Source organism: Pomacea canaliculata, linkage group LG6 (assembly GCF_003073045.1).
Source record: "Pomacea canaliculata isolate SZHN2017 linkage group LG6, ASM307304v1, whole genome shotgun sequence".
Taxonomy (NCBI): Eukaryota; Metazoa; Mollusca; class Gastropoda; order Architaenioglossa; family Ampullariidae; genus Pomacea; species Pomacea canaliculata.
Window position 1 is genome coordinate 13,980,190 of NC_037595.1, and position 23,269 is coordinate 14,003,458.

Here is a 23,269-nt window from a genome sequence, read left to right on the forward strand (position 1 = left end):
AATATTTCTTGAAGTAAACAGACCTACCATTGAGGTCATGTTTCCTGTGAAGTGTGAAAAGATGCAGGTGTACACAGTGTGAAGTGTGAAGGGATATAACTGTACACCGGTCAAATATTTTCATTAAGGAGACTACTGCAACTTAGAAGCATGGAGGTTGACAACGAAAGTAAAGAACAAAAAACAAGCGAAAGAGTATTCTAATTGACAAATATAGAAAATTATTTTATGCATGAATGAACATCAATGGATCGATTTGAGCTTTCTGAATCTGAATCTTGACCTCGCTCTGCTGGACATCGCGCAATGGGCCAGTGTATGTGTTTGTGCCGAAACAAAGTCATGTCCATGTGGCAGGTGAGGGTGAATTGTTTTCGTCTACATTAATATGCTTCCATTGTCCTTCCTATTGCTAGCCAACGAGTTTCTTGTGTAGTGATATGTGTAATGTGTAAAATTATATAAAAAAACGATTACAGATTGTATAACAAAACACAAAAATGTGAAATTATCAAGAATTTTCTGGTATATTCTTAGTTTTGGCCTTACAGAGGCTGACACCAACTGACGATCATTCCTAGCGTCTTGTGACTTTGACATCCAGTAGTTCATTGCCAGATGATCAGTGTAATATCTGTCTCTCCCACTGGGTGAATACCACGTTACTGTGTGGATGTCGTGAGATGGGAACATGGTACCTCCATTGCTGGCATTGCACAGCTCATCTCTGTCCCTTATCACTCCTGGCTCAACATCCATATCTTCTCACGATTCTTTCAAAGTTTCTGTTCTCCGTTTCTGCTTTGACATTGAAATCCCCCATAGGACGAGGGTCTTCTCGATCTCCGCTTGATGTTGTTCATAGAAAGTTGTTATCTTCTTCCTCATCAGTCATCGATTGGTGCAGAGCATTGAACCAACGTCACGTTTATGTGCTTGCCTTTCAGCCTGGCAGTGATGAGATTGCTGTTTACTGGTTTCCATTATAACAGAGACTTTCTTTTTCTCTTTATAAGATGATTGCAACTTCTTCATAGTGTAGGTCATTGTCTCTTTTAGAGTACAGGACACTTTTGAAAAAGTCCATTTTTGTCTGATTTCTTCCATCTTCTCTCGCTGATTCCCAATACGTATAGTGTATGAATTCCTTTCTCTATGATCCAAACAAGCTATGTTTTGTACATTGTGCGTACATTCCAGAACCTGACTGTATTTTTGGTGGTGTTAAGAGCTTCCTTTTTCGTGCCAGAAGCTTATTTGTGACTTTGGCTGCCGGCAGTGATAGAATTGCCTGTAAAGAGTTCTGGTCGACCTCCATTAACGACAGAACGTTTGTCCCTTTTCCTTTTCCATAGGTAAGGGTTATCTCTGAGATAAGTCCTCCTTGCCTGGAGGACCAGTTGATCGTGCTTGGTCTGACCTCTTGACCTGTGTGACGTGTAGTGTCAGGAGCGCTAGGCTCCCGTCAGCATGTTTCTTGGAGCACACAGCCACACCCTTGGGGCTCACAAGCTCCCTCACCGCGCTAGGGTGGTGATCACATAGGTAGGACAAAGATTTGATGGAATCTTAACATGAGGACAGCCACGAAGGCTGTGATCTCAAAAGATAAATAAATAAGCTGTTCCTGTGGGATTTCACGTGCCTCAGAGTCCAAAAGCAAATTACATGAAAGGAACAATATCAGACGTTTCATTGTGAAGATTTATCATAAATACACTTGTCCCTGTGTGTATGTGTGCCCGCGCGCGCGTGTCTGTATGTGTGTATGTGTGAAGTACATTCAATGCCTGCTCTAATACTGTGTGTTTGTGTATTCAGTGTAAATCACTTTAAAACCATTCTTTGGTGCTTGAGAAAGATGCAATAAATTTGCCGCCTATTATTAGAGTGTGATTACCTTTCATCGGCATTTGAAAGGTGATTCCTTTTTACAACTTTCAAATAAGGACACATGAAGTAATAGGATACTCCTGGTTAGATGTTTATCGTCTTTACGTCGTATAAAGCATATAGCAGGAATTGTGACTATGTAATTGAAGCTGTTTGTAACATTACAGTTGTAACGCAGATTTCTTTTCAATGCAGTTTGTGGACGGCATGATCCCGATCGGTATTCGAGAGGTATTCCATTACTACCATTACTATTTTGAACTTATGAACAGATCTGTACTTGATCATAATGAACATCAATGAGAAGGTAAATAATTACACAGACTTATTTGAGTGTAACATCAACTGGCATGACATCTGGCGCCAGGTTAGTTGTCTCGCTGCTGACATACACTACAGTGGAGGGTGAGCACAGTTCAGGCTAGACAGCAAGAATTGCGTGCATTTGGGTTTCAATGGTATCTGCGGTAGAGCTGTCACTAACAGGATGTCAGTGTACACTTTAATACCTGATGCTCTTAATAGTGATTTTACATTTACACCTCATTAACTGATGCTCTTAATATTGACTTTATACTTATTTATATTTACACGTCATTAACTGATGTTACTCTTAATCTGTATTTCGTTTGCGAATATTGCACTGGCAAATTTGATACACTCGTTTATTGCCCCTGTTTCCTGTATGTTGAGCAAAAATCTCTGCTATTAATAAGAATTTTAAACATCTTTTCCTGCCCAGGTCAACTCAGAGAGTTCGGAGTTCGTGTTGGACACAAGCGGGAAATTTGTCCAGTATGACACGCTGAACTCTGACCCCAAGTACATGAACATAGACACAGAAGGGGGCCATAACTTCGGACATCATGAAGACAGTGCCCGAAGCAGCCCTGTTTCCATTGGCAACAGTTCTGCAGGTTAGCAAGTGTTTTTGTCTTGATTTTCTGTTAGTTAATGTGTATGCTCAACATTTTGCTGTTTGATGTCAAGAAACATTAATGAGATCTCAACAACTCTGGCCGTTGGTTGAACTTCTTTCTGTTGAGTTCCACGTCTACTGCTAATATCAGTGAACTTGAACTACCTTACTGTTAACACCTGTTACTCTTGCCCTAACTTTTCATGCTAAATGTGATGTGTGAGAACATTTTTCCTAATATCTCTACTCTAATTAATGGCATTTTTTCAAAATTTCAACATTTATAATTTACCAATTTTCTTTTAACTTTGGCTATACCTCATGACACCATTCCTGCGAAGTCTTACCTTCCAAAGCAATTAGAAAGAAATCGTCTTAATCTTGCCATGATTGATAAGAGACCGCTCATTGGTTGCTTGGTTACGGAAGGAGTGGAAAGATAAAACTACAGAAGCCGCAAAATATTGACATAAGTCGATCAACTGAATAATCAGTTATGATTCTTACTTCCAATTCTCTTGTGATTACACTGCTAGCTAACTTAATCGGTTGAGAATAATTTTGACGACGAAAGAAGGATCGACCTGACCAGATAATAATGTGCTCTCCGTTTGAGAAAACCCTGTCATGTCTCATGAAGATCGTCCAGCTCAAAGTGTAAACTATCTCCGCCCATTTAACCACAATTTCAATAAGTGATTTCAGATGAGAAACGGAGCTGACATGCGACAAATAAAATCATAAAATAACATGCTTCCTCCCGGGAGACCTCTGTTTTCCTCCTTGCCCTAAAAACTCCTGCCCTGTACCAAAGCATCACCAAGGTGGAATCAAGCAGCAAAACTAAAAATACCGATGATGCTTGGAGGAGAGGAAACCAGAAGCTGGTTCTTTCAATGCCATCTAAAATCAGAAATGTTCTACATGAAAATGACTCTTCGGAGAGTGCTACTAGGATGGAAGCCATGGTTACATTAATATTACTTTAATTTCACTTCCTTGACCTCCGTGAAACAGTATCACACACGCTGATTGCGCTTTAGAGATTGAGTGTATTTGAAATATGAAAACAAACGGTCTATTTTTACACCATGGAATTACATTATCAGGAGAACTGCGACTTAGTTTCTGTTTATCTTCGAGAACGAAAACATGGCGGCATTACATGACGCCAAGCATGTCACGTGATCATAATAGAGCGCATGACGTCCAAAGGTGATGTCATGATGTGAATGTGTTCATGTGTAAGGACAGGTCTTGGTAACTGCTGTGAACACAACAAGCGGTATCATAACCTTTAAACTTTTTGTGTACGTATTCAATCTTGACTTTACTCCTTCCCGTGTGCAAACCTGCACACACTCCCACTCACGTACACACATACGTACGCGCGCGCGTGCATGCACGAGAAAAACGAGAGCGCTCTCTTTGTCACAATAACAAAAATATACTTGCTAATTATATTTTCAATCGAGAGAGACGTTTCCTGCAAAGCTCTCCAGGGACATCTTAATGGACAGAAGGGTTGTTTTGAAATCACTTTTGCTGCTTTTGCATTTGCCTTTGCGGAAATGTCTTTTTGGCGATTTTTCGAGAAATGCTGGCGACAGCTCGCTGCCAAGCTGTTTGTTGTCTGCTCCTGTTAGCATCCAGCGATGTCTGTGTTCACAGTGCAGAAAGAAATTCATTTGCAAAGACCGTTCATGCGTAGGGATTAGGCACTATAATTTTTAAAATGATGCCGAATCATAATACTTAAAATCAAAAACAAACATCTAAATATGAGAGAGCGAGGGGGACAGAGGGAGGGGAGAGAAAGATGGATATAAGATGGAGATAGAGATGGAGGAAGAGAAATGAGAAAGGAAAGAACAAAGAGAGAATAGCTACAAAATTATATAATAAAAATAGCTTCATTGCCATTAGTGATAATAGCGACGGTGTTATTAATGATAATAGCTATGGTGTCATTAATGACAGCTATAGTGTGACATAACGTTGCGTTGGAGTTTTTTAAACTGTGTTGGTGCCTAGGAAGGCTGAACTGACACAGAATGTGCCTGCAAAATTACAATAGTTGCCGCATGGACCGTTGCAATGAAGTCTTCATGTTAACGTCGGTTGCAACAAAATATGAAAGCCGTAATGGGTGAAAAATAACACCTAAAAAGGGTGCACAGGAGTGATTACAATTCAATGACAGTAAACAACGTGCATTAGAGAATGGGGGCCTGCAAAGCAAATTACAGCAAACGCGGTATTTGGAGAACGAAAAGAACGTGCCTGGGAAAAAAATGAAGACGCCACTGAAAGACAGTCAGAGCAGGTAGGTCCCACAGGCTTGTGAGTGGTGCAGCTGCCAAGAGGCTGACAATATAATAGTTGATTGATGCACCGCTCTGACTCCCGTTAATCCAAGACAAGGGAATAAGAGAACGACCGTAAGTCCACATGTAATGAAATGTTATATATATATATTTAGAAAGTTTCTTGTCAGGCCAAGACTTGGCGTTTTAAGTGTTGTTCTAAATAAGAGGGGAAGGACTGTACTACCATAGAAGTACAAAGCCTTAAAGCTCTGACCTTCTCAATATACTCCATCAAAAGTAAATAAAATGTTACTAGGTCCACATGGACATACAGAATCACACAGATTGTTTCCAATTTGCCAGTATCATGTATTATGATGCTAATGACAAGAAGCACTGTGCCACAACCTTTGATCTGCCTAAAGAACCAAAATCATCAAGACCTGAAACTTGATCTTTTTCAGTGTTGCAAGGAACGTTTTCTTTCAAGTTCATTTCATCAAATACAACGGAGAACATAGCAGCATTGAGTGCGGCTTTTGTTTCAAGGATGTCAGAATGTTCTCACTAAAACCTTGTTAAATATTAAATGCCTCCTCTGATCTTTTAAGTGTAGAAATAAATGGCAAAATAAGGTGGGGTTGGTTTTTTATGGAACAAATGATATGGCTTTTTTTCTTGCTTTCCTGAAAAAGAGACAGCGCTGCAGCTTTTTATCCCTCTCAGGAGTTTCTATAAATTGAGCAGCAGAAGCTGGAAAAAAATACTGCAGATTTTCTATTAGTCTTTTTTTTTTTTGTCTACCTTACTCTTAGCCTCTTGAGATTTGTAGACCTTCTGCAGTTTTTTGGTTCTAAAAGCAGTACTTTCAATCTTTTTGAGTGGCATATGTTTTTGTTTGGGATAAAGGCAGCTAGATCCTGGGTCATCTGGAGCTTCAGTAGTTGTTGGCAGCGTATCCTGATGTTTCTCTTCGCGAAAATAATAGTGAATAGTGTGCCAGGCTAGTAACTAGTGATTGCTACACACTTGTGTAATATGATGAACGTAAGCTCACCTTGCATAAGCATGACGTATTACACACACACAACGCTCGACGAGCCCCCACAGACGATGATGAGGATGAAGAAATTTGTAGATGTAGAAGAGGTCTAAGTTGAGAGGAATGTCACTAAGAGATCCATAAAGAAGATGGCGGAGAAGACCGTTGTGTTTTTCCCGCTCACTTGGCTATTTTTAGAGCAAATGCTTTTCTCTTATATATGAGGTCATTTTCTGCTTCAAGTCACGTGGAACAAATGACGCACACAAGACGTCATACACAAGACTCCATTGGTACACGAGACAATGCGAGACTTACCACTCACTACAACATGTAATAAACAGTATTTACTCTGTTCTTGTTATAGCTGTTTCTCCACATGCTATTTGTGTTATATCTGTAAAAATAAATATTTTAGCTCTGTCTCTTTTCTGATGCTAACGTCAACACATGGACTATTGCTTTGATATCGTTTACACATTTGCGGACATATTTCAAGAATTAACTTACGGACAAAAAATTGAACCAAAAAAGAAGTAGCAAAGAATGTAAGATTGTTGGAAGAAATTTCATCAGAATAAAATAAACCAAATGGACTGTGAGGAAATGTATGTGACTTTAATGTATGTAAATTTATGTGACTGAAATGTATAGCTTTGTTCTGTACTTCTATGACTTCATCTGAGCTGTTTCTTTTTGGGACTTCTGTGCTAGATATGTCCTTTGGATTTCTTTTAATGGGAAGTGAAGGTAACATCAGAGATGGTAGGAACAGAGTCTTTTTCTTTCTGCATGGATATTAAGTGACTGGATTAAATGTGTTTAATACACAGATGGTAGACCCAACAGGAATTACCTCGGCAGTTTTTCCTATTAAGTCCAGATGGAGGTTATTCCGAACCCAAATGTCGCATCTGGAATAATGATGATATGCACATGAGCCACTGGGGAGCTTGAAACTATCTCAACATGATTGTGAAATCTCAGCCCCTGTTCTCTGTCGCGTACCACCCCCCAGCGTCCACGGAGCACGCTCAAGGCCACTCACACAGCAGGCCACACACGCTCAGTCACTCAGCCGGAGGCAGGATGCAACTTACTTCTCGAACCCGTGCCCAAGCGAAGACCAAGACAAAGACGAAAAGAACGACACAAATACGAAGTTTAATCAAAAAAATATATATATACCCAAACACCCAAATACCTAATACAACCAAGAAAAAGAAAATACCGATGCGAGTACTCACAACAACAACAAACAAACAAAAAAAAAACCCACAACCAGCCTCTCAGTGCCCACAAGCTTGGGTCAGTCGTGACAGAGCATACAACCGGCACCTTGCCTCACAGCACAGACTCCAGCCGTCTTCTCAAAAAAAAAAAAAAACTCTCCGCTCTACTCAGCGCCTTGGTAAGAAATCTCTCAACAGCAGCGACCAGCCCTCAAGCAAACCTCACGTGACGTCGCAAGCCTGTGACGTCAGGTGCTGCTACAGACAACGGGCGAAGGCCTTGACCTTTTCCCGCGAACCGGACAAAAATAGCCTGAAAACACACGTTAGCTGTCGTCTGCTGTCAGCTACCTCTCCAATACAGGAGCGTCCACACGCGCTGAGAGAGATGCAGACCTAGACGAAATCATGACACGCGACATTCTCTAACAGACCTACAGATACATGTTTCTATATGGAATTCACTTCACTGACATAAGCTGCTGGTGTCCTGTTATAATCTTGAAGCAAAGAAGATGTTTAACTATCATAAGTTTCCATGGCGAGAGTTTTATACTGTGACTTCAGACAACTTTTATGCTCAAAAAGAAAAAAAAAACGATAAAAAGAGATGAAAGGAGAGATGAAAAAAAACTATTTAGTCTCTGTGTAATGTTGTCATCAAATGTTAGCTTGTGTCTGCTTATCTACTCTGTCTCATCAGGCTGTTATCACCCTCCCCAACCACTGATCTCAGGTGGCGACAGACGTTTCCTCAATTCCTAGTTTGGTCGAGGACAAAACTGAAAACATTTTGTAGTTGCTATACAGCATGCAATACTGACAGTGTCAAACCATAACAAATAACTGCACATTGTACATGTTACATTCTACTGTTTGTAATGCATCTTTAGTTTCTTCATCCTGTCTTCCACGTTTGGTAACGTTTTGCACGCATCAATAAAATGGAAATCTTAATTGTTAGAATCTATAAATAAAATATTGCTCACCTTTCCTCGTCATGTAAAACCTTGTTGCAATGTTCTTTATAGTGGGCACGTGCAGCTTACTACATTGAAAACGTGTGTGTGAAAATGTATGTATATATGTGTATGTGTTTGTGAGTGTGTGTGTGTGTGAGACAGAGATTGTGCTAATTACTATATAAAAAAATTGCTCATATTTTAAAAGCTTTCTTTCTTTACTTCCTTTCGTTTCTAATTCCTTTTTAACCTTGTGAAATTGGTTGCTTTTTCTTCCTAATTTCTCTGTCTTTCCTTCTTTCTTTTAATTTCAACACTGTGATTGCCTTATTCCGGCACTGCCTCATCTTCAGACTTCAGAAGGATAAGAAAACAATTGTGTGTCAATCATCATGACAAAGATCCCTGACTGTGCAAAATGGCAGAGATGCTGAAAATTGACTGTTGAGAAGTCATTTTCTTTTTTTCCGGAACCAGAACACAAAAAAGTTCCATTCAGGTCAGAGCTGGTTGGCAATGTCAGTCAATATCTTTGACATACTGCGAGCCCTCCAGACACCCTTCAATACCATCAGGATCTGTTTAATACTTCAAGTCTTCAAGTATTTTTTTTTTACCGTCGTTGGAAAGGGCAGGAAATAAAAAGGCAGCCTTTTTATCACTGGACTTGGCAGAGGACTGTGTTGCTAGGCAACGAGATTTTTACTTTACGTTTCTTTCGCCTTAAATACTCCCTGAGTGAGAGCGGACCCTCCCTGGCAGAAAGTCAACGTCACCATTGTGTGTGCGTGTGTGTGCGCGCGTGTGTGAACAACAGAAGGTAAAATACAACTGCAAGGCAATGTACATCCATCTCTCTCTCATTTATGATTGCACACTTTTTTCTTCTTCATTTCATGACACGTTCATGACGTTCATCGCACGTTCGTTGTACGTTCACGGTAAATTCATGGCACGTTCATCGTCATGAGATGTTCATGGGGTGTGTGCTGCCTGTAAATTTCCAGTATCGGGTTCAGGGACCCTAATTTCACAGACAACAAATTGCTCCATGACAAACTGCTTGAAAGAGGACTGCTGTCATTCCACTAAATCCCCATCACTAGGAGGCGGTTTGCTTCCAGACTTGCAGGTTCTGAAATTACTGGCTTGTATGTGCGCGTGAGTGTTTTTGTGTGTGTGGAAGATTCGCAGTAATGATGGTGGGAAGGAAAATGGATAAAAAAATATTTATCGGGATGTATATTAAGGTCATATCTGGTTCTTTTAAAAACCAAAAAAAACCTTTATATTTCTTTTAGAGGAAAAATCCTTGCAGACTGATTCTGAACTAATGATCCATAATTTCTGGTTCACAATCACCTATGCTATTGTCTACTGCATGCAGAACTTCAAGCTTTCAAAATATCATTCTTGGCAACACATTACTTTTCACAAAGGATCCACAAATGCAATGCGTCAGGAATGCAAAGACGATGAGACGCTCCGCCATGTGGTCTCCTTAATGTCCCTGGAATAACCGCCTGGCAAAACCACCGCATAATAATCTCGATTTGATGGTTTTTGATGTAATACCGTCTAGAATTTTACCGTGGCGCTACAATTTCGGAATTTACGACCATCAGTGACCTCGATGCAAATAGGATGAGAGATAGGAGGAGACTGGCCACTCTCTTCTGCCTCCAGACGGGATCAGCAGCTCAGTCAGACCACTCGGGATTGAGCAATTAGGTTCTGTACAAGCTTGTGGTGTCCAATTACACAGCACAAAGGTAATCTAGAAGATGGCTTCCTCCGGTTGTCGGATGAGAAACCTGAGGCAGATGTCTTGTGTTCTCTCTGACTTAACTACATGTACACGTGGACAAACTGCTCGCACATTTGCGTCCAACAGACTTGCATCTGCCTTGCCTTGCATATTCTTTCCATCACAAAAATATTAAGCAAGGCGTGTACGATAAATATGGAGCACTTTTTTCAATTAATTAGTAAATTACACCGTTTTTATATTGTCTTCATTTGTGCCTATGTACTTTTTATCATTTTCAATATAGTGAATGAACTTAGCTTCGAGATGTCAACAAATACAACTTTCTTTTGCTAGTCATCACCACTGTTGTTTATCCTTCTATCATTCTATCCTATCCATGTCTCGTACTTGTCTCAAGTGCTAAGATCACGTATGAGTATGCCTGATATAAATCTTGAATTTATTATTATTTCCTCTCTGTATAAGAGGCCTTCACGTTTCCTTTCGCTACACAAAGAAATCCTTTGACACAAAAGTTTAATTACTCATCAACTTTAAAATATCATGCTAGTCCTCGTTTCAGGCAGAACAAAAATCTTTCAATATCTTCGGCAGTTCGTGATTTATGGAGCCAGGTTGAGTGAAAGATGCTATCAGAAAACCTGTCTGTGTGCGTGACTAGTATCGAACCTTCGCATATCCGACTAACCGCCAAGCAACATCTCGTGTACCTGGTCCTCCCTCCGACCTGAGCGATCGATGAAGATATTGGAGTGAACAGGAGAAGCCATCTTGGCTCTTTGAGCTGGAAAGCTTTCTTATATTTCAATCTGTAATTACTAACAGCTTTTTCGCCACGCTGCCATTATGACATGGTATGCCTCCGTCAATCTGTGAGGAGAAATCAGTACAGACTGCTTTCTTTCTTTCTTTCGCTCCTTTTTTTTTTTTTTTTTTTTTTTTTTTTATTTGATGTCGTCGGCGTTTTCATTTGTCAGAGTTTCGGGGGGTATTTTTTATATATATTTTTATCCAGGCTCTTACTTCGTGTACCCCACGTGACCTCTTGGAGGTCTGCAGGAGGCTGCACGTCTGCAGGATCAATCGGTGTTTCTCTAAAAAGTACAAACTTCGTGAGAAGGTGCAAACCATTTGTAATGAAAGATCTGCTTCTTTCTAGCAGACGAAGCGTGTGTTTGCAACACCTTTTGCCAAGATTAAAGCCGTTTGAACATCGCGCGTGGGTTTAACGCTGATTCAGTCGCAAAATCTCACGGACTTGCTCGACACGCAATTAGTTATTGAACGCCTGACATCAGGGACCTGAAGCTAAAATTAGATCGACTAATCGATGGTTTCCACTCGTCTTTCACTCTACCGGCGTCCATCATGCATCGGGGATGGTGTTGTGGGATGGGGAGGGGCCGGTGGCGACCTTTCAATGTTCTCATCATACACAAGGCATGATTGGTGCGGCTCCCGCCAACATCACATGTCTTCACCACGTGACTTGCGTCATCTTCCCGCAAAAAGAAATGATTTCTTCAGATTTATGTGAACACAAGAAAGCTTTTACAATTACCTTTACATAGAATCCGGATTTTGAATTTTTTTTTTTAAAGCAAACCTTTCTCGGATATTCAATATAGAATCAGTTTTCGATATTATAATTATTTAGAAAGGTGTGTTTCGTTCAAAACCGTTTAAAATAACTACTCCAAGTCTTTCATGTCTTACTGAACTATGTGAATTAGCAAAGATATATTTTTAATTTTATGTTTTATAATAATATGGTGGAGACGTTTCACGAAGTAGAATGCCAGAGTTAATATGTACTGATCGTGAAAACCTGTGTCGCTAACAGGATACTAACATTTTAAATGATTAGCTAACAACTTTTGAGTGCATGCAAAACACACACACACACGACCATACTAAAACAGTCACAGCACGTGACACGTTGAACTGAGTTCGCATATTCATGTACACGCTTGCCTAGAGATGTGTACACTCGCTGTATCACAGGAGGATAGAAGCAACACTCGTTCACACAATCAGAAGTGCATTTCGTGGTCGTGCCTCCTTCGACTCTTTTCCTTAACCCCCCCCCACCTTTTATTCCCAAGGAGGGTCAGACGGAGGAAGACAGAGGGGAAGAAGCGATAAATGTGTAAGGGTAGAAACGAATGAACGAATGCCATATTGTTTCACTTAACCACATCCTACAATAGTCTTCCCGTCTTGTCCAGCATCCGATGTGGAGTTTGGCCTGGGCATCCGGCGAGCCGAGTCATGTGACAGCGTGGCCTCCGACTCCTCCGTCCTGGACCTGCAGCCCGACATGCCCGAGGATTGGACAGGTGGAGTTCGCTCTCGAGTACGACAGGTGTGTATTCTTCGTCTTTGCAGATATGTCCTTCATCTGAGAATACATTCTTGAAACGTCTACACAGTGTGAGCTTTTCCACAAACCCGTTCAATGTTGATAGTCTGTTCTTCTATAGAGTGTTCCTATAGTACTCCTCACCAGCCTGTACAATGTTCTTTTGTCTATACTCTTCCATCAGCTTACATAATGTTCATTATATTTACTCTTCCAAATAGTTTTTACTCTTTCACTGTTCCTTGCATCTTCCTCACGAGTCTGTCAAATCGTTCTTATTGTCTACACTTTCATTAACGTAAACAGTGCCATTGTTGTGCGTGCGTGCGTGTGCCTGCGTGCACTTTAGCTAGATATGAGTCTCGTGAATGCCAGGATTTATTTTGAATTCTTGATGTTACGTCGATTGAATCATTGTTTTACCTGCGTAGTGGAAATCTATCCTTTTTAATGCAATCTTAAGGAAGATTGTTCAACAGGTTGTAATGAAATAGGCGAAAATAGCTTTCGATTAACCACGCACCTGGCTTGGTTTCCAAAAGCAGCGAAAAACAACCGCCTCTCTGGTCTCAGATGACGTTTGCCAGTTTGCCGTGGACCGAAAATCTCAACTACTGTAGGAAGATGAAAAGGAACACCTGGGTGATAAAAAAAATGAGTCATGCTCTTGTCAATTTAGAAAATGAACACGATCTTGTGTGATGGAGGGAATGATGCTAAAAGTGACGAGGCAGAATAGTCGTGACGTGCTTATAAGAAATGTCACACCACTGTATTATAAGATAGCTCACGTATATAATACTGCAAGTGTGCACAATTTAATCAAATCTGATATAGTAGATTGTGTTTCTTCAGAGAGGTGTCGGAGTTAGTGGTCAGTATCTTCCAGGCACGTGACTTGCCTCCCAACCCTTACAGTGGAACACTGGACACCTACATCAAAGGCGTCCTCCTCCCAAATTCAGACGACAAGTTCCAGACAAAAGTTAGTATGCTTTCTGTATTCTTTGCACTAGTTCATAAACCTCTATTTACATGAAACATCGCATGAAAAGTTCTTGTCTTTTCTCTTCTTTCTTTTCTTTCGATCAAAACCGCCTGTTGTCTTTCTTCTCACCTGATACATGCTTCATGATGAAATTAAGTTACAAACCAGTTATAATAAAAAAAAAACGAATAAGCGAAATGTTTTACAGAAAAATAATAATAAAATGCATCTTCTTTGTCGTGAGGAAAGAGGCAATTATAACTACAATCATTGCCTGAAGCTGAGAAATTCTAAACAGGAAATAATTCGACAGGCTTGAATAATGCTCTTCTCTTAGCTAAAGCAGACGCCCACAGCGAGGTCTTTGATAACCCCGGGTTAAAATTAGCCCAAAATAAATGTCAAGTAAACTCATTTTAAGCCTAAATTAGGACTTTTTCTCCCAAGGACAAACATATCCTGGACAAGCCGTTCTCCTTTGATAATATATTTTTTATTACAATAGTGGGCGTAGGATTTAATTGTTTTGTATTTCAGGCATTGACATTTGGTGGTCATGTAATTTTCAAACCTACTTTTATGTCATCGTTGTGATGATTGTAAATATCTTAATTTATGTTTGGAATAGTGTTCTGATGTTTTGTTTCCGTGGCTTAGCAATTCATTTACAGACAGAACACTTACTGACAGCTCACGTACAGTCAGTTCACACAGTCCCCCTACAGACAGCACATCTACAGAGGAACTATCTGGTACAACACTGGCATTGTCATCAGCTTAGTAATAGACCTCATGTCATCTCCTTGCTGTCAGCATAGTAACAGACCTCATGTCATCTCCTTGCTGTCATCTTCCTAGTTACAAGACCTCATTTCACCTCATTGCTGTCATCAGCCATAGTTAACAGGCCTCATGTCACCTCATTGCTGTCATCATTTAGTTACAAGCCTCATGTCACAAGCATTACTGTCTAGTTACAGACTTCATATCACCTATCATTTTCCCTAATCAAGTGCTTCTATACTAAAGCTTTTTTGGTGGGAGAGGTGGGGTTTAAATAAGAAGCGACTCCTTGGCCTGAGATCACTTTCAGTAACTGCCTCAGCATCCCTTCCTTCCAACCAGACGAGCCGTGTGAACTAACGACTGTGTGTGTGTGTGTTACCCTCTCGATATTCATGGCATACTGGGGCTGTCTTGGACTCGCGGCTTGTCACTCAAAGATGGAAATCAATTTCCTGGTAGAAAATCGATTTTCCTCGGCGGGAGCCAAATGCCAATGGTCACCGCTCGGGCCTTTGAATTCCTGACATACCTACAGGTGACAGCTATAATTAGATTTGGAAATCTCGGGTCACCACCTCCCGCTGGTTTCACCGGAACATTTTAATCGCTCTCCGAGACAAGACTGAGAGAGAGAAGGACATCAAGACAACATACGACCGGCGGGTGGATGTGAGACGCCGACCTTTACACCGCCCCCACACATTATTTACCAAACATTCCTTCAATACATACAGTGCGTCAGTTACAGATGATTTGTAAGAGAATGTGATAAAGATTTTAAGCAAATTTCTTATAAATAGCTTACTATTTTTGTCATCCCATCGATGTATAAAATACTTGTATATAATTGCTATGTACTCTTTTTTTGCAATAATTCTAGAATATTTAGGTGCTCAAAAAACTGTAGAACGACGAACATCCAATTGTAATGCACTTTGTGTACAAAAATGTGATTGAAGCCCAATTTACAATGTTCTTTAGCGCTCAGTTTGGGAGTCTTTCAGTGTAATTATGGAATGGCTGACATTCGAGAGCTTTTAGAATCGCTCTAACACCTTATTTCTTCATTTGAGACTTCTTGTTATCATCCTGCGGTTAAATTTATACACGTATCTATGAAAAATAGAATCCCTCCGGAACAATTTTAGCATGATTACATATAATAATAATTAAGCAAAGTAGTAACTGCTATTTTAAGAATTCAATAGATTCGATGAATGAAGCAAATGTTATGAAAAAGACGGAAACGACCGATGATGATGATCGTGAAATTCGATGAAAGTTTTTCTAGACGCTATTTAATTAACGAATGATGTATTTTCAGTGAATGCATCAGTTTAAGAAAACGAAGTGTTGGTACCCGATTTAATTTGCACCCGAAATACATTGCAGACTATAAAAAACACAACAGACCCTGTATTCAAAGAACGGTTCCTGTTCAGTTTGGAACCTGACGAGCTGCTGGGACGTGTTCTGAACCTTCAGGTCTACGCCATCGACAAGTACGCTCGTCAGAAAGTCATCGGAGAGGCCGACATCAGGCTTGGCGACCTGGACCTCAGCATGGCCATCAAGATGTGGCTCAACCTCAGGGATATTGATGAGGTCAGTGTCGTTTGTAGTATGGAACATTTCAACTCTTGAACGCTCTCTACACGTTTCCATGTAGCAATGCTTGCTACCTCTTGCCTTGCTGACTTCCTTGGTGTTACCAACCTTCGTTAGCTCTATCACCGACAGAAAATAGAGGATGTCCTACAAGCTGTGAGAAATAACTAGTGTGTAGCCAGAGACATTAGAGATAAGGCGTATTGACCCCCAACTCCTGACGCCAAGAGGCAGATGAGGTTTGGAAAAAGATGGGGTTTTTTTTTTTTAAGTCTGGCTCAACTCGGCGTCAGATCCCCGCCCCGCAGGGAGTGAATAAACAAAAACACTCCAGGTTTTAACAGCCGCCGTCTTCCTGCCGGGACTACAATTGAATTCGGCCATTGTTGTACTCAAGATCAAGCGATCAGGGAGTGAATGTGGCTACTGACTATTGTAGAATCACAGAATAAAACCCGACTCCAGTCACTACACAAACTAGGGCTATATGGAAGAGGATTGTTGATGGCACATGGACATCACCGCTAACGCGGAATGGGAAAGTCAGCAAGCCATATGGAGGTATGTGCCTCTGACACTAGGTAAAACAAATAATTGAGTAGGAAATTGCTCGATGATGCACACCTGTGAATGTGTAAATAAGTGGATTAGGCGAAAGAAAAACCGACTGTGTTACGCGTGGGCGTGTGTATGTGTGTTTTCGGATGTGAGTGGATGTATAGGTATAAACCACCAGTGATTTTCTTCCTAACCGCTAGTGTCAGCTAGTTCTTGTGTTGTCTTTGCTCGTTCCGTTTGTTATCTCTTCAAGAGAGAAAGAAATGTTATTGAAAAAGAACCGCTGAGTTTGATGTGCCACAATGAAAACAAAAATCTCTGACGTGTGCAATTGCATGCGAAAATGTGTCGGAGAAGTTTTGCAACAAACATCCACAAAAAGGCGGAAATTACGTTGCAAGTTGTCAGCAAAACGAAAAACATAAGAAGAAGATGAAGAGCATTTTTTTTCTTCCCAATTTCAAGAATCCGTAGTAGGGAGTCTTCGCGCGCAAATATAGCAACTGCTGTCAAAGAAAATTATTTTTTAAGTATGTTTAAATCTTTTTTCGTGTGAGATATATTTGTTTGCTTCAAGGCCAGTTTCATTAGAATGACCTATTTTGGGCTGGGTTTTTTTTTTTTATTTTCAGAAACCTACAGAATACGGAGACATCTTGTTCTCCCTGAGTTATCTGCCCACAGCAGAGAGACTGACTATTGTCATCGTCAAGGCCCGCAACCTCAAGTGGAGAGAAGGCAGGAACACGGGAGGTAAGAAGTGATAGAAGGGTCAGGCATCATTATTTTTAAGTGACGTTTAGAAACATTTATGGGCGGGTTCCTTGATGTCCAGCTCTGTCTCTCTTCTCTTCATAGTTAAAGGAAACTTAATTGCCCATTGACAGCTAGAATTTTGTCCAAGTTTGGACAGATCTGCCATTGGACATTCGTGACCTAATCCAGCATTTTCTTAGAAATGTGCTTCGAATAGCAACATATGCCTCATGAACACCCACATCCTTTCCAACAAGAGACATCTGGTGCTTGTCTCAATTTTTAATAAGTTTGAAAAGCGCAAAACGGTCTGAAGACAGTGAAGACATGTTCATGGCAGTGTGTTGCTCAGCACTGCGAGTACTGCTTTGAGAAATTCTAACCTTGACTATTTTTTCAGACCCTTTCGTAAAGGTGTACCTGCTTCAGAATGGGAAGAAAATCAGCAAAAAGAAAACAACAGTAAAGCGAGGAGAGCGAAATCCAATTTACAACGAGGCCATGATCTTCTCCGTGCCCGCGGCTGCCTTGCCGGTAGGTAATTACTCCCATTACCTCCCCACAACCTTGCAATGCTCAATTAGTACTTGATACGCACACAGAATTTATTTCCAGACTTAATGAAACTTTGAGATATTAAAATGTTTACTTTCCTCTTCTCGTCAGTTAGCTTGTTTCACAGGCAGTAGACAAAAGTACCTACAACCATGTTGTTCTGCCTATTGTCGTTGGACTGCTTTGTTGCTGAGAAATTTGGTGTATAGTGCGTTAATGAGACAGTGTAAGCGGTGATTTAAAGAAAAAATCCTTCTTTTTCTGTAAAATTTCCCGCAAATTTTGTGGTAAATCTGACATTTTATGCAGTTATTACTTTAATGTGTTTACGTGTTACTTTAAGGTGGACTTTTAACAAATATTTTACTGTTTGTCATAATCAATTTTTGATTATGGCCAAAGTGTAGACTCGGGCGCTTTATAACATTTATTATCACTAATGCTACACTACTTGTCTGATGTAGTTTGTATCATAATACTCCTACATACAATTGCCCTGATTTTAGTTTTCTGATATGGATTATGTGCAGACAATACAACTACGTATCACTGTTGCTGAGCTCCTGCCTGAAAACAAGACACCATCCCTGGGTCACGTGATAGTTGGTGCCAACACGTCTGGAACCGAGGCGTCTCACTGGAACCAGATGATGACGTCCTTACGCAAGCCAGTGGCTATGTGGCACTACTTGCGCAAATAACATGAAAGCAAGAACTGGTTTGTTGTAAACAAGGTCTTTTCGCTGTCCATAAGGCTTTGGGAAACATTGCGTAACAAGCATGTCAGCCACGGCACCTGCTGTGCCTGACGATGAAAATCAGTTGCGAGGTTTTTTCCGATGAGCGACGTGAAGGCCGTTTCCTGGCCGAGACGTAGGTCCAGAGCACCCACCAGCACGTGCGTTGACGTGCATGGGCTTGGTATGACATACTTCTCTCTTGGCTGATGACAGTCGTGACGATGATACAGTTGGTCTTGAGTGTTGTGCGCATATCAAACACTGTTGACCGTTTTTGGTGCTGGTTGTCTAAAACGCTCTTCTGTCATTGTGTGGAAAAAATACATTTACAGTGTTGGTATATAAGATCTTATCGTTCATTTCCTGACACTCACCCCAGCCCTGGCTTCGCGTAACGAAGAGTTTTAAAATAATTTTTAAAAATGTTTTGCAACTAAGCACTAGGTCGAAGTGTACGATTCGCACTTCCCCTATCGCTAGGCCGGTATTTTTTCAATCCTTGATACCCAAGTCGGTGTTCACCTCGCCTACCCCTCCTGGCATCTTTCCCCTCTGACCTCTGTTTGGCTGTGCACTTTCTGCTATATACAATCAACTCAAAAGTTCCACAAGCTTACAACACTCTGTACTGCTTCATCAAGCATGATCTCAGGCAGAACACAAACATTTTCAGAGTAGATATGTTATCTGGAAACTACCGTTAGTCCAGAGCCTATCAATGTAAATTTAAATAGATAACAAAATGAGAAATAGATGATTGGAAAAGAAATACTAATTAGGAAAATCGTTTACTTTTCCTGTGAAAGGCTTGTCCACAAAGGCAGAAAAGAGGACAAGTTAATTTTTTTCTTACATATTTGTAACCAATTTAAAATATCATATTGTTCAACATCACTTGCATAATTTTTTTTAATGGTTATAGCACTGAGATTGAAACATCTTTAATAGATATGGAGATTTACACAACTTCTATGAATTAAATGGCCACCTAAGACTCTCCATGTTATCAGCTGTTGAATTCCACTCTCGATGTCTTGTAACAATTTCCATCTGTGATTTTGTTGTGTATACTGTTATGTATTTCAAATATATACCTAATCATAAAAGGCATTATCTTGTTGGAGGCACTTTAATGGACTTCGGATATTGTTACAAAGGACCACCATGCAAAAAATATTAATGATGTTGCCCATTCACATTTCAATTTATTTCAGTAGATCAGACTTGTGCTTTCAATATTATGTAAATCTGTATGTTTTCCATTTCACTTAAAGCAAGTGAATGGTTTATGTTGATAAAATACAGATATCATTCCTGAATCTTTGTTAGAAAAATATTTTTTTTTTGTTCAGAAAGGATTATGCAAAATATTCTTTTCCAAAAATGACAAATTTTGTCATGTAAAAATTACCTGCTGAAAAATATTTTAAATGAGACAAAGTACATGTCAAGTCCATCATTCACACAATTTGTTACTATGTTGTTTACAACTATCTTAATAATGTTGATGAAAACCCCTCATAAAGATTCTCTCAAAAATCCAGGTTTAGTATTTTTAGCTTTATCTTGAGAAGACAGAACTATCACACCTGTACAACTCAAAAATAAGACTATCGTTCTGGTGAGAGGGACTTAAGAGATGCATTTTGAAAGAACTAAAATGTTGCATATTTATTTACATTTTCACAATTATGACAAATCGTGTGCAAGCATCCCTCATTGTTACTGGATATGTTGAACTCTTAACATTGTCCACTGTCAGCAACACCCTGGCCAAGACCGTATCAACTGTTCCCTGAACATTTTTATCAAGAATATCCATTTCTTAGTTTTATCATTTTCTATGGTTTGTTGCTATGCATCCATATACAGCTCCTTGTGTTACACTGTGATTACTACTCCCTTTTACATCTGAAGACCTGCTTGTAACAGTCTATCTTAAAACCTACTGCGACTGAGGCCCCCATGAAATTCTCGTGCCAGCTTCCTTCTTCTCATATAATTATTCGGACAGGCCAGTAGCCTTGTACCCTTCCACACTTGAAATCTTGCCATTTGAGCATCTCAACATGCTTTACCTCTGGGAAGACAATAGGTATTGAGATGCAGCATCCAGGCAGAAGTGAGCACACAAAAGTTAGGGCGCAAACACCAATCCCTATCTTTAGTGTTTCAAATATCAGATGTCACTTTTATTCATGAAAGGCAGCTGAAAAAAGCAGCTCAATGACTATGTAGCTGGCTTCTGAAAAGCAAAATACTTACTCCTTTGTGTAAACAAACTGTGAAATAAATCTTAAATTACTTTTCCAGTATAATTACCAATTTTACTGGAACCTCCTTAGTAGTCTTATGTGTAAATATATAGGACTGATGCAGATATTTTGTGCTGTTAGTTTAAAATCTCTCACACACTCAAATATGCACAATCACACTTAAAATGTATCTTCAGTTATCAAACAATCTGAAGGTTGGATGAGGGCAACAATAGCACAGGAATTGATTATTATTTTCTTAACCACCAAATTTACCATGACAGAAGGTCAACGATGAAGGGAGAATGAAGAACAGCAAGAGCAGGGAGACAACCCTATGACTTTTGACGAAAACATCTCCCTTTCAATCCAGCAAGTACAAATCTCATTACTGAATATATTAAGTGATGTTTTATTTCCAACATTAAGAACAGTCACTAACTGTGGACAAAACAAAATGAGAATGCAGAATATTAGAAGTATAAGCACTCATGCTTGCCTCCGCTCTTTCACATCTAAACCCTCTCCCATCTGAAAAAAAAAAAACCAACAGATTATAATTATATTTTTCTAAATATTATCTCAGAAATAGTTACTGGTATTTTAATAATACTTGATCAATGAGAGTCATTATTAACATTTTAAGTGTCCCTACACCCTAAAAACTTTCCCCATAGCAGCAGCATTCAAAATTCTACCCTGCAATATATGTAAACACATTAAAGCAAATGTAAGTTTACATGAACTACTTGCTCATTGTAATGAGTACAACTCGACATGTGATAATTTATAAATATGCATAAATGATCTCATGCATGTCCATGAAGTGTAGATACAAAAATTATTGCACAATAAATTAATTGTAAATTTGAGAACCATATAAAAAAGAAATCAGACCACAGTCCTATTATGAGAATGATAATATTAAACACATCTATCATTTACTATAAAATATGAGAAAGGAATAAATATGGAAAAAAAGAAAAAATTTACTTACTGCATAACACACCACTTGCTAGCAAAGAACAAATCAGACGAAAATGCCAACCCACAGCAGAAGAAATAAAATGCCAAATCCCATAAACACTGAGGCCACAAATGCCACTGATAACTCTTTGTACTTGTCACGGGTGAATTTTGTTGATGTCACCTCATAGCTAATGAGAGCTAAGGAATGCATAAAGATGAAACAGCATAGCACCCAGGAGTTCTTCCAAAGTACAATGTATATTAAGTAAATAACTTCCAATCCACTACCTTCAAAAACAGAAAAGAAAACTGAATAATAAGAAAGATACTTATAAAGTAAGGCAACACAATACAGCTGAAGAAGAGCAAACTTCTCCAATTACAAATATCACACATAAACCTATTCCTTAAACTACATTGCTGATGGGATATATCTGCCTGTGGGCTTGTAGATACTGTATTTTAATTTATTTCATTCAAAGTATATAAACCCCACAGCATCATCTTATCTGGGGCACAAACAAGATGCAAAAATCAAGTATTTTCCTTGAACACGTTATTATAAATAACTATAATATTATGACACACCTTCTTCCCTCTATCACACCTTTTCATTCTCTAAATAATTTTTTTTTTAATATTAAATGTGTTTACTAAAAAATACACAATAATATCAGGATGTTGATCGGAAACAGTAGAAGATGCTTTCCCTTCAAATATCATAACCCAAAGAGGCATCCTATTTCGAATGTATTTGCTATCAGCTCCCTTTTTAAATCCTGATTCTTAGTTGCAGGCAATGGTACACTAAACTGGTTATGAAGATGCTATCTTTAACAGTGGCCGTGTGGTACACATCATCAATGATGACATCAAATGCAATTAACACAGTCTCTCACGCTCCATCTTTTAGCTTACTCACACATACACCCTTACGTGCACCATCACTGTAAAATAAACTCACAAAATCAGTCCAAAAGGATACACAAAGAACCATGCCATGAAGAATATGCCGATGCCTAATAATACCACCGTCAGATGTGGAAAAACAGCTGGGTTGATAGGACTGACATACCGGTTCATTGATTCGATATCCATCATTCTAAAAAAAGAGAGTATTCAGTAGCATACTAAGGTTTCATGGTTGCATCAACACAAACAGAGTTTCTACGTATAATAATTATGTAGTCCTATCAAAATAATTTGCAACAGTGATAGCGTGTTCGCAGCAGCGCACGTCTTTTGACTTTAGTTTCTGGTGAAGAATTTACAACCAGACGAATAACATTCAAAATATACAATAACAATATTAGTAGAAACAAACCTATAATCAAAGTTGCAAACAAAATTACTCAAATCGGAATCAATTTATATAAGAAAATTAGTACCTGAATACTCCCAAAAATCAAGTAACAAGGCTACTCCAATACCCTGTTTACACAAAACCGGAAGTTTGCCACATACGTGGCAGCAAGTGAGAAGACGGCATTTTATTGTCAATACTTTTTTTAAAATGAAGAATCAATATTCTGAACGCATGCAGAACAAATATATAATACATAAA

General features: G+C 39.4%; 1 protein-coding gene across 1 annotated transcript in view; it reads left to right on the forward strand.

The window, feature by feature from the left end:
- Window positions 1–19,800, forward strand: part of LOC112565849 (synaptotagmin-12-like) — a 38,791-nt gene extending 18,991 nt beyond the window's left edge. Inside the window, 8 exon segments of the mRNA XM_025241680.1 lie at window positions 2,636–2,810; window positions 12,357–12,451; window positions 12,453–12,493; window positions 13,346–13,475; window positions 15,657–15,869; window positions 17,063–17,183; window positions 17,587–17,720; window positions 18,272–19,800. Of these exon segments, the coding sequence (XP_025097465.1) occupies window positions 2,636–2,810; window positions 12,357–12,451; window positions 12,453–12,493; window positions 13,346–13,475; window positions 15,657–15,869; window positions 17,063–17,183; window positions 17,587–17,720; window positions 18,272–18,442 (1,080 nt within the window). The 3' untranslated portion in view covers window positions 18,443–19,800.
- Window positions 19,801–23,269: the final 3,469 nt, after the last annotated feature.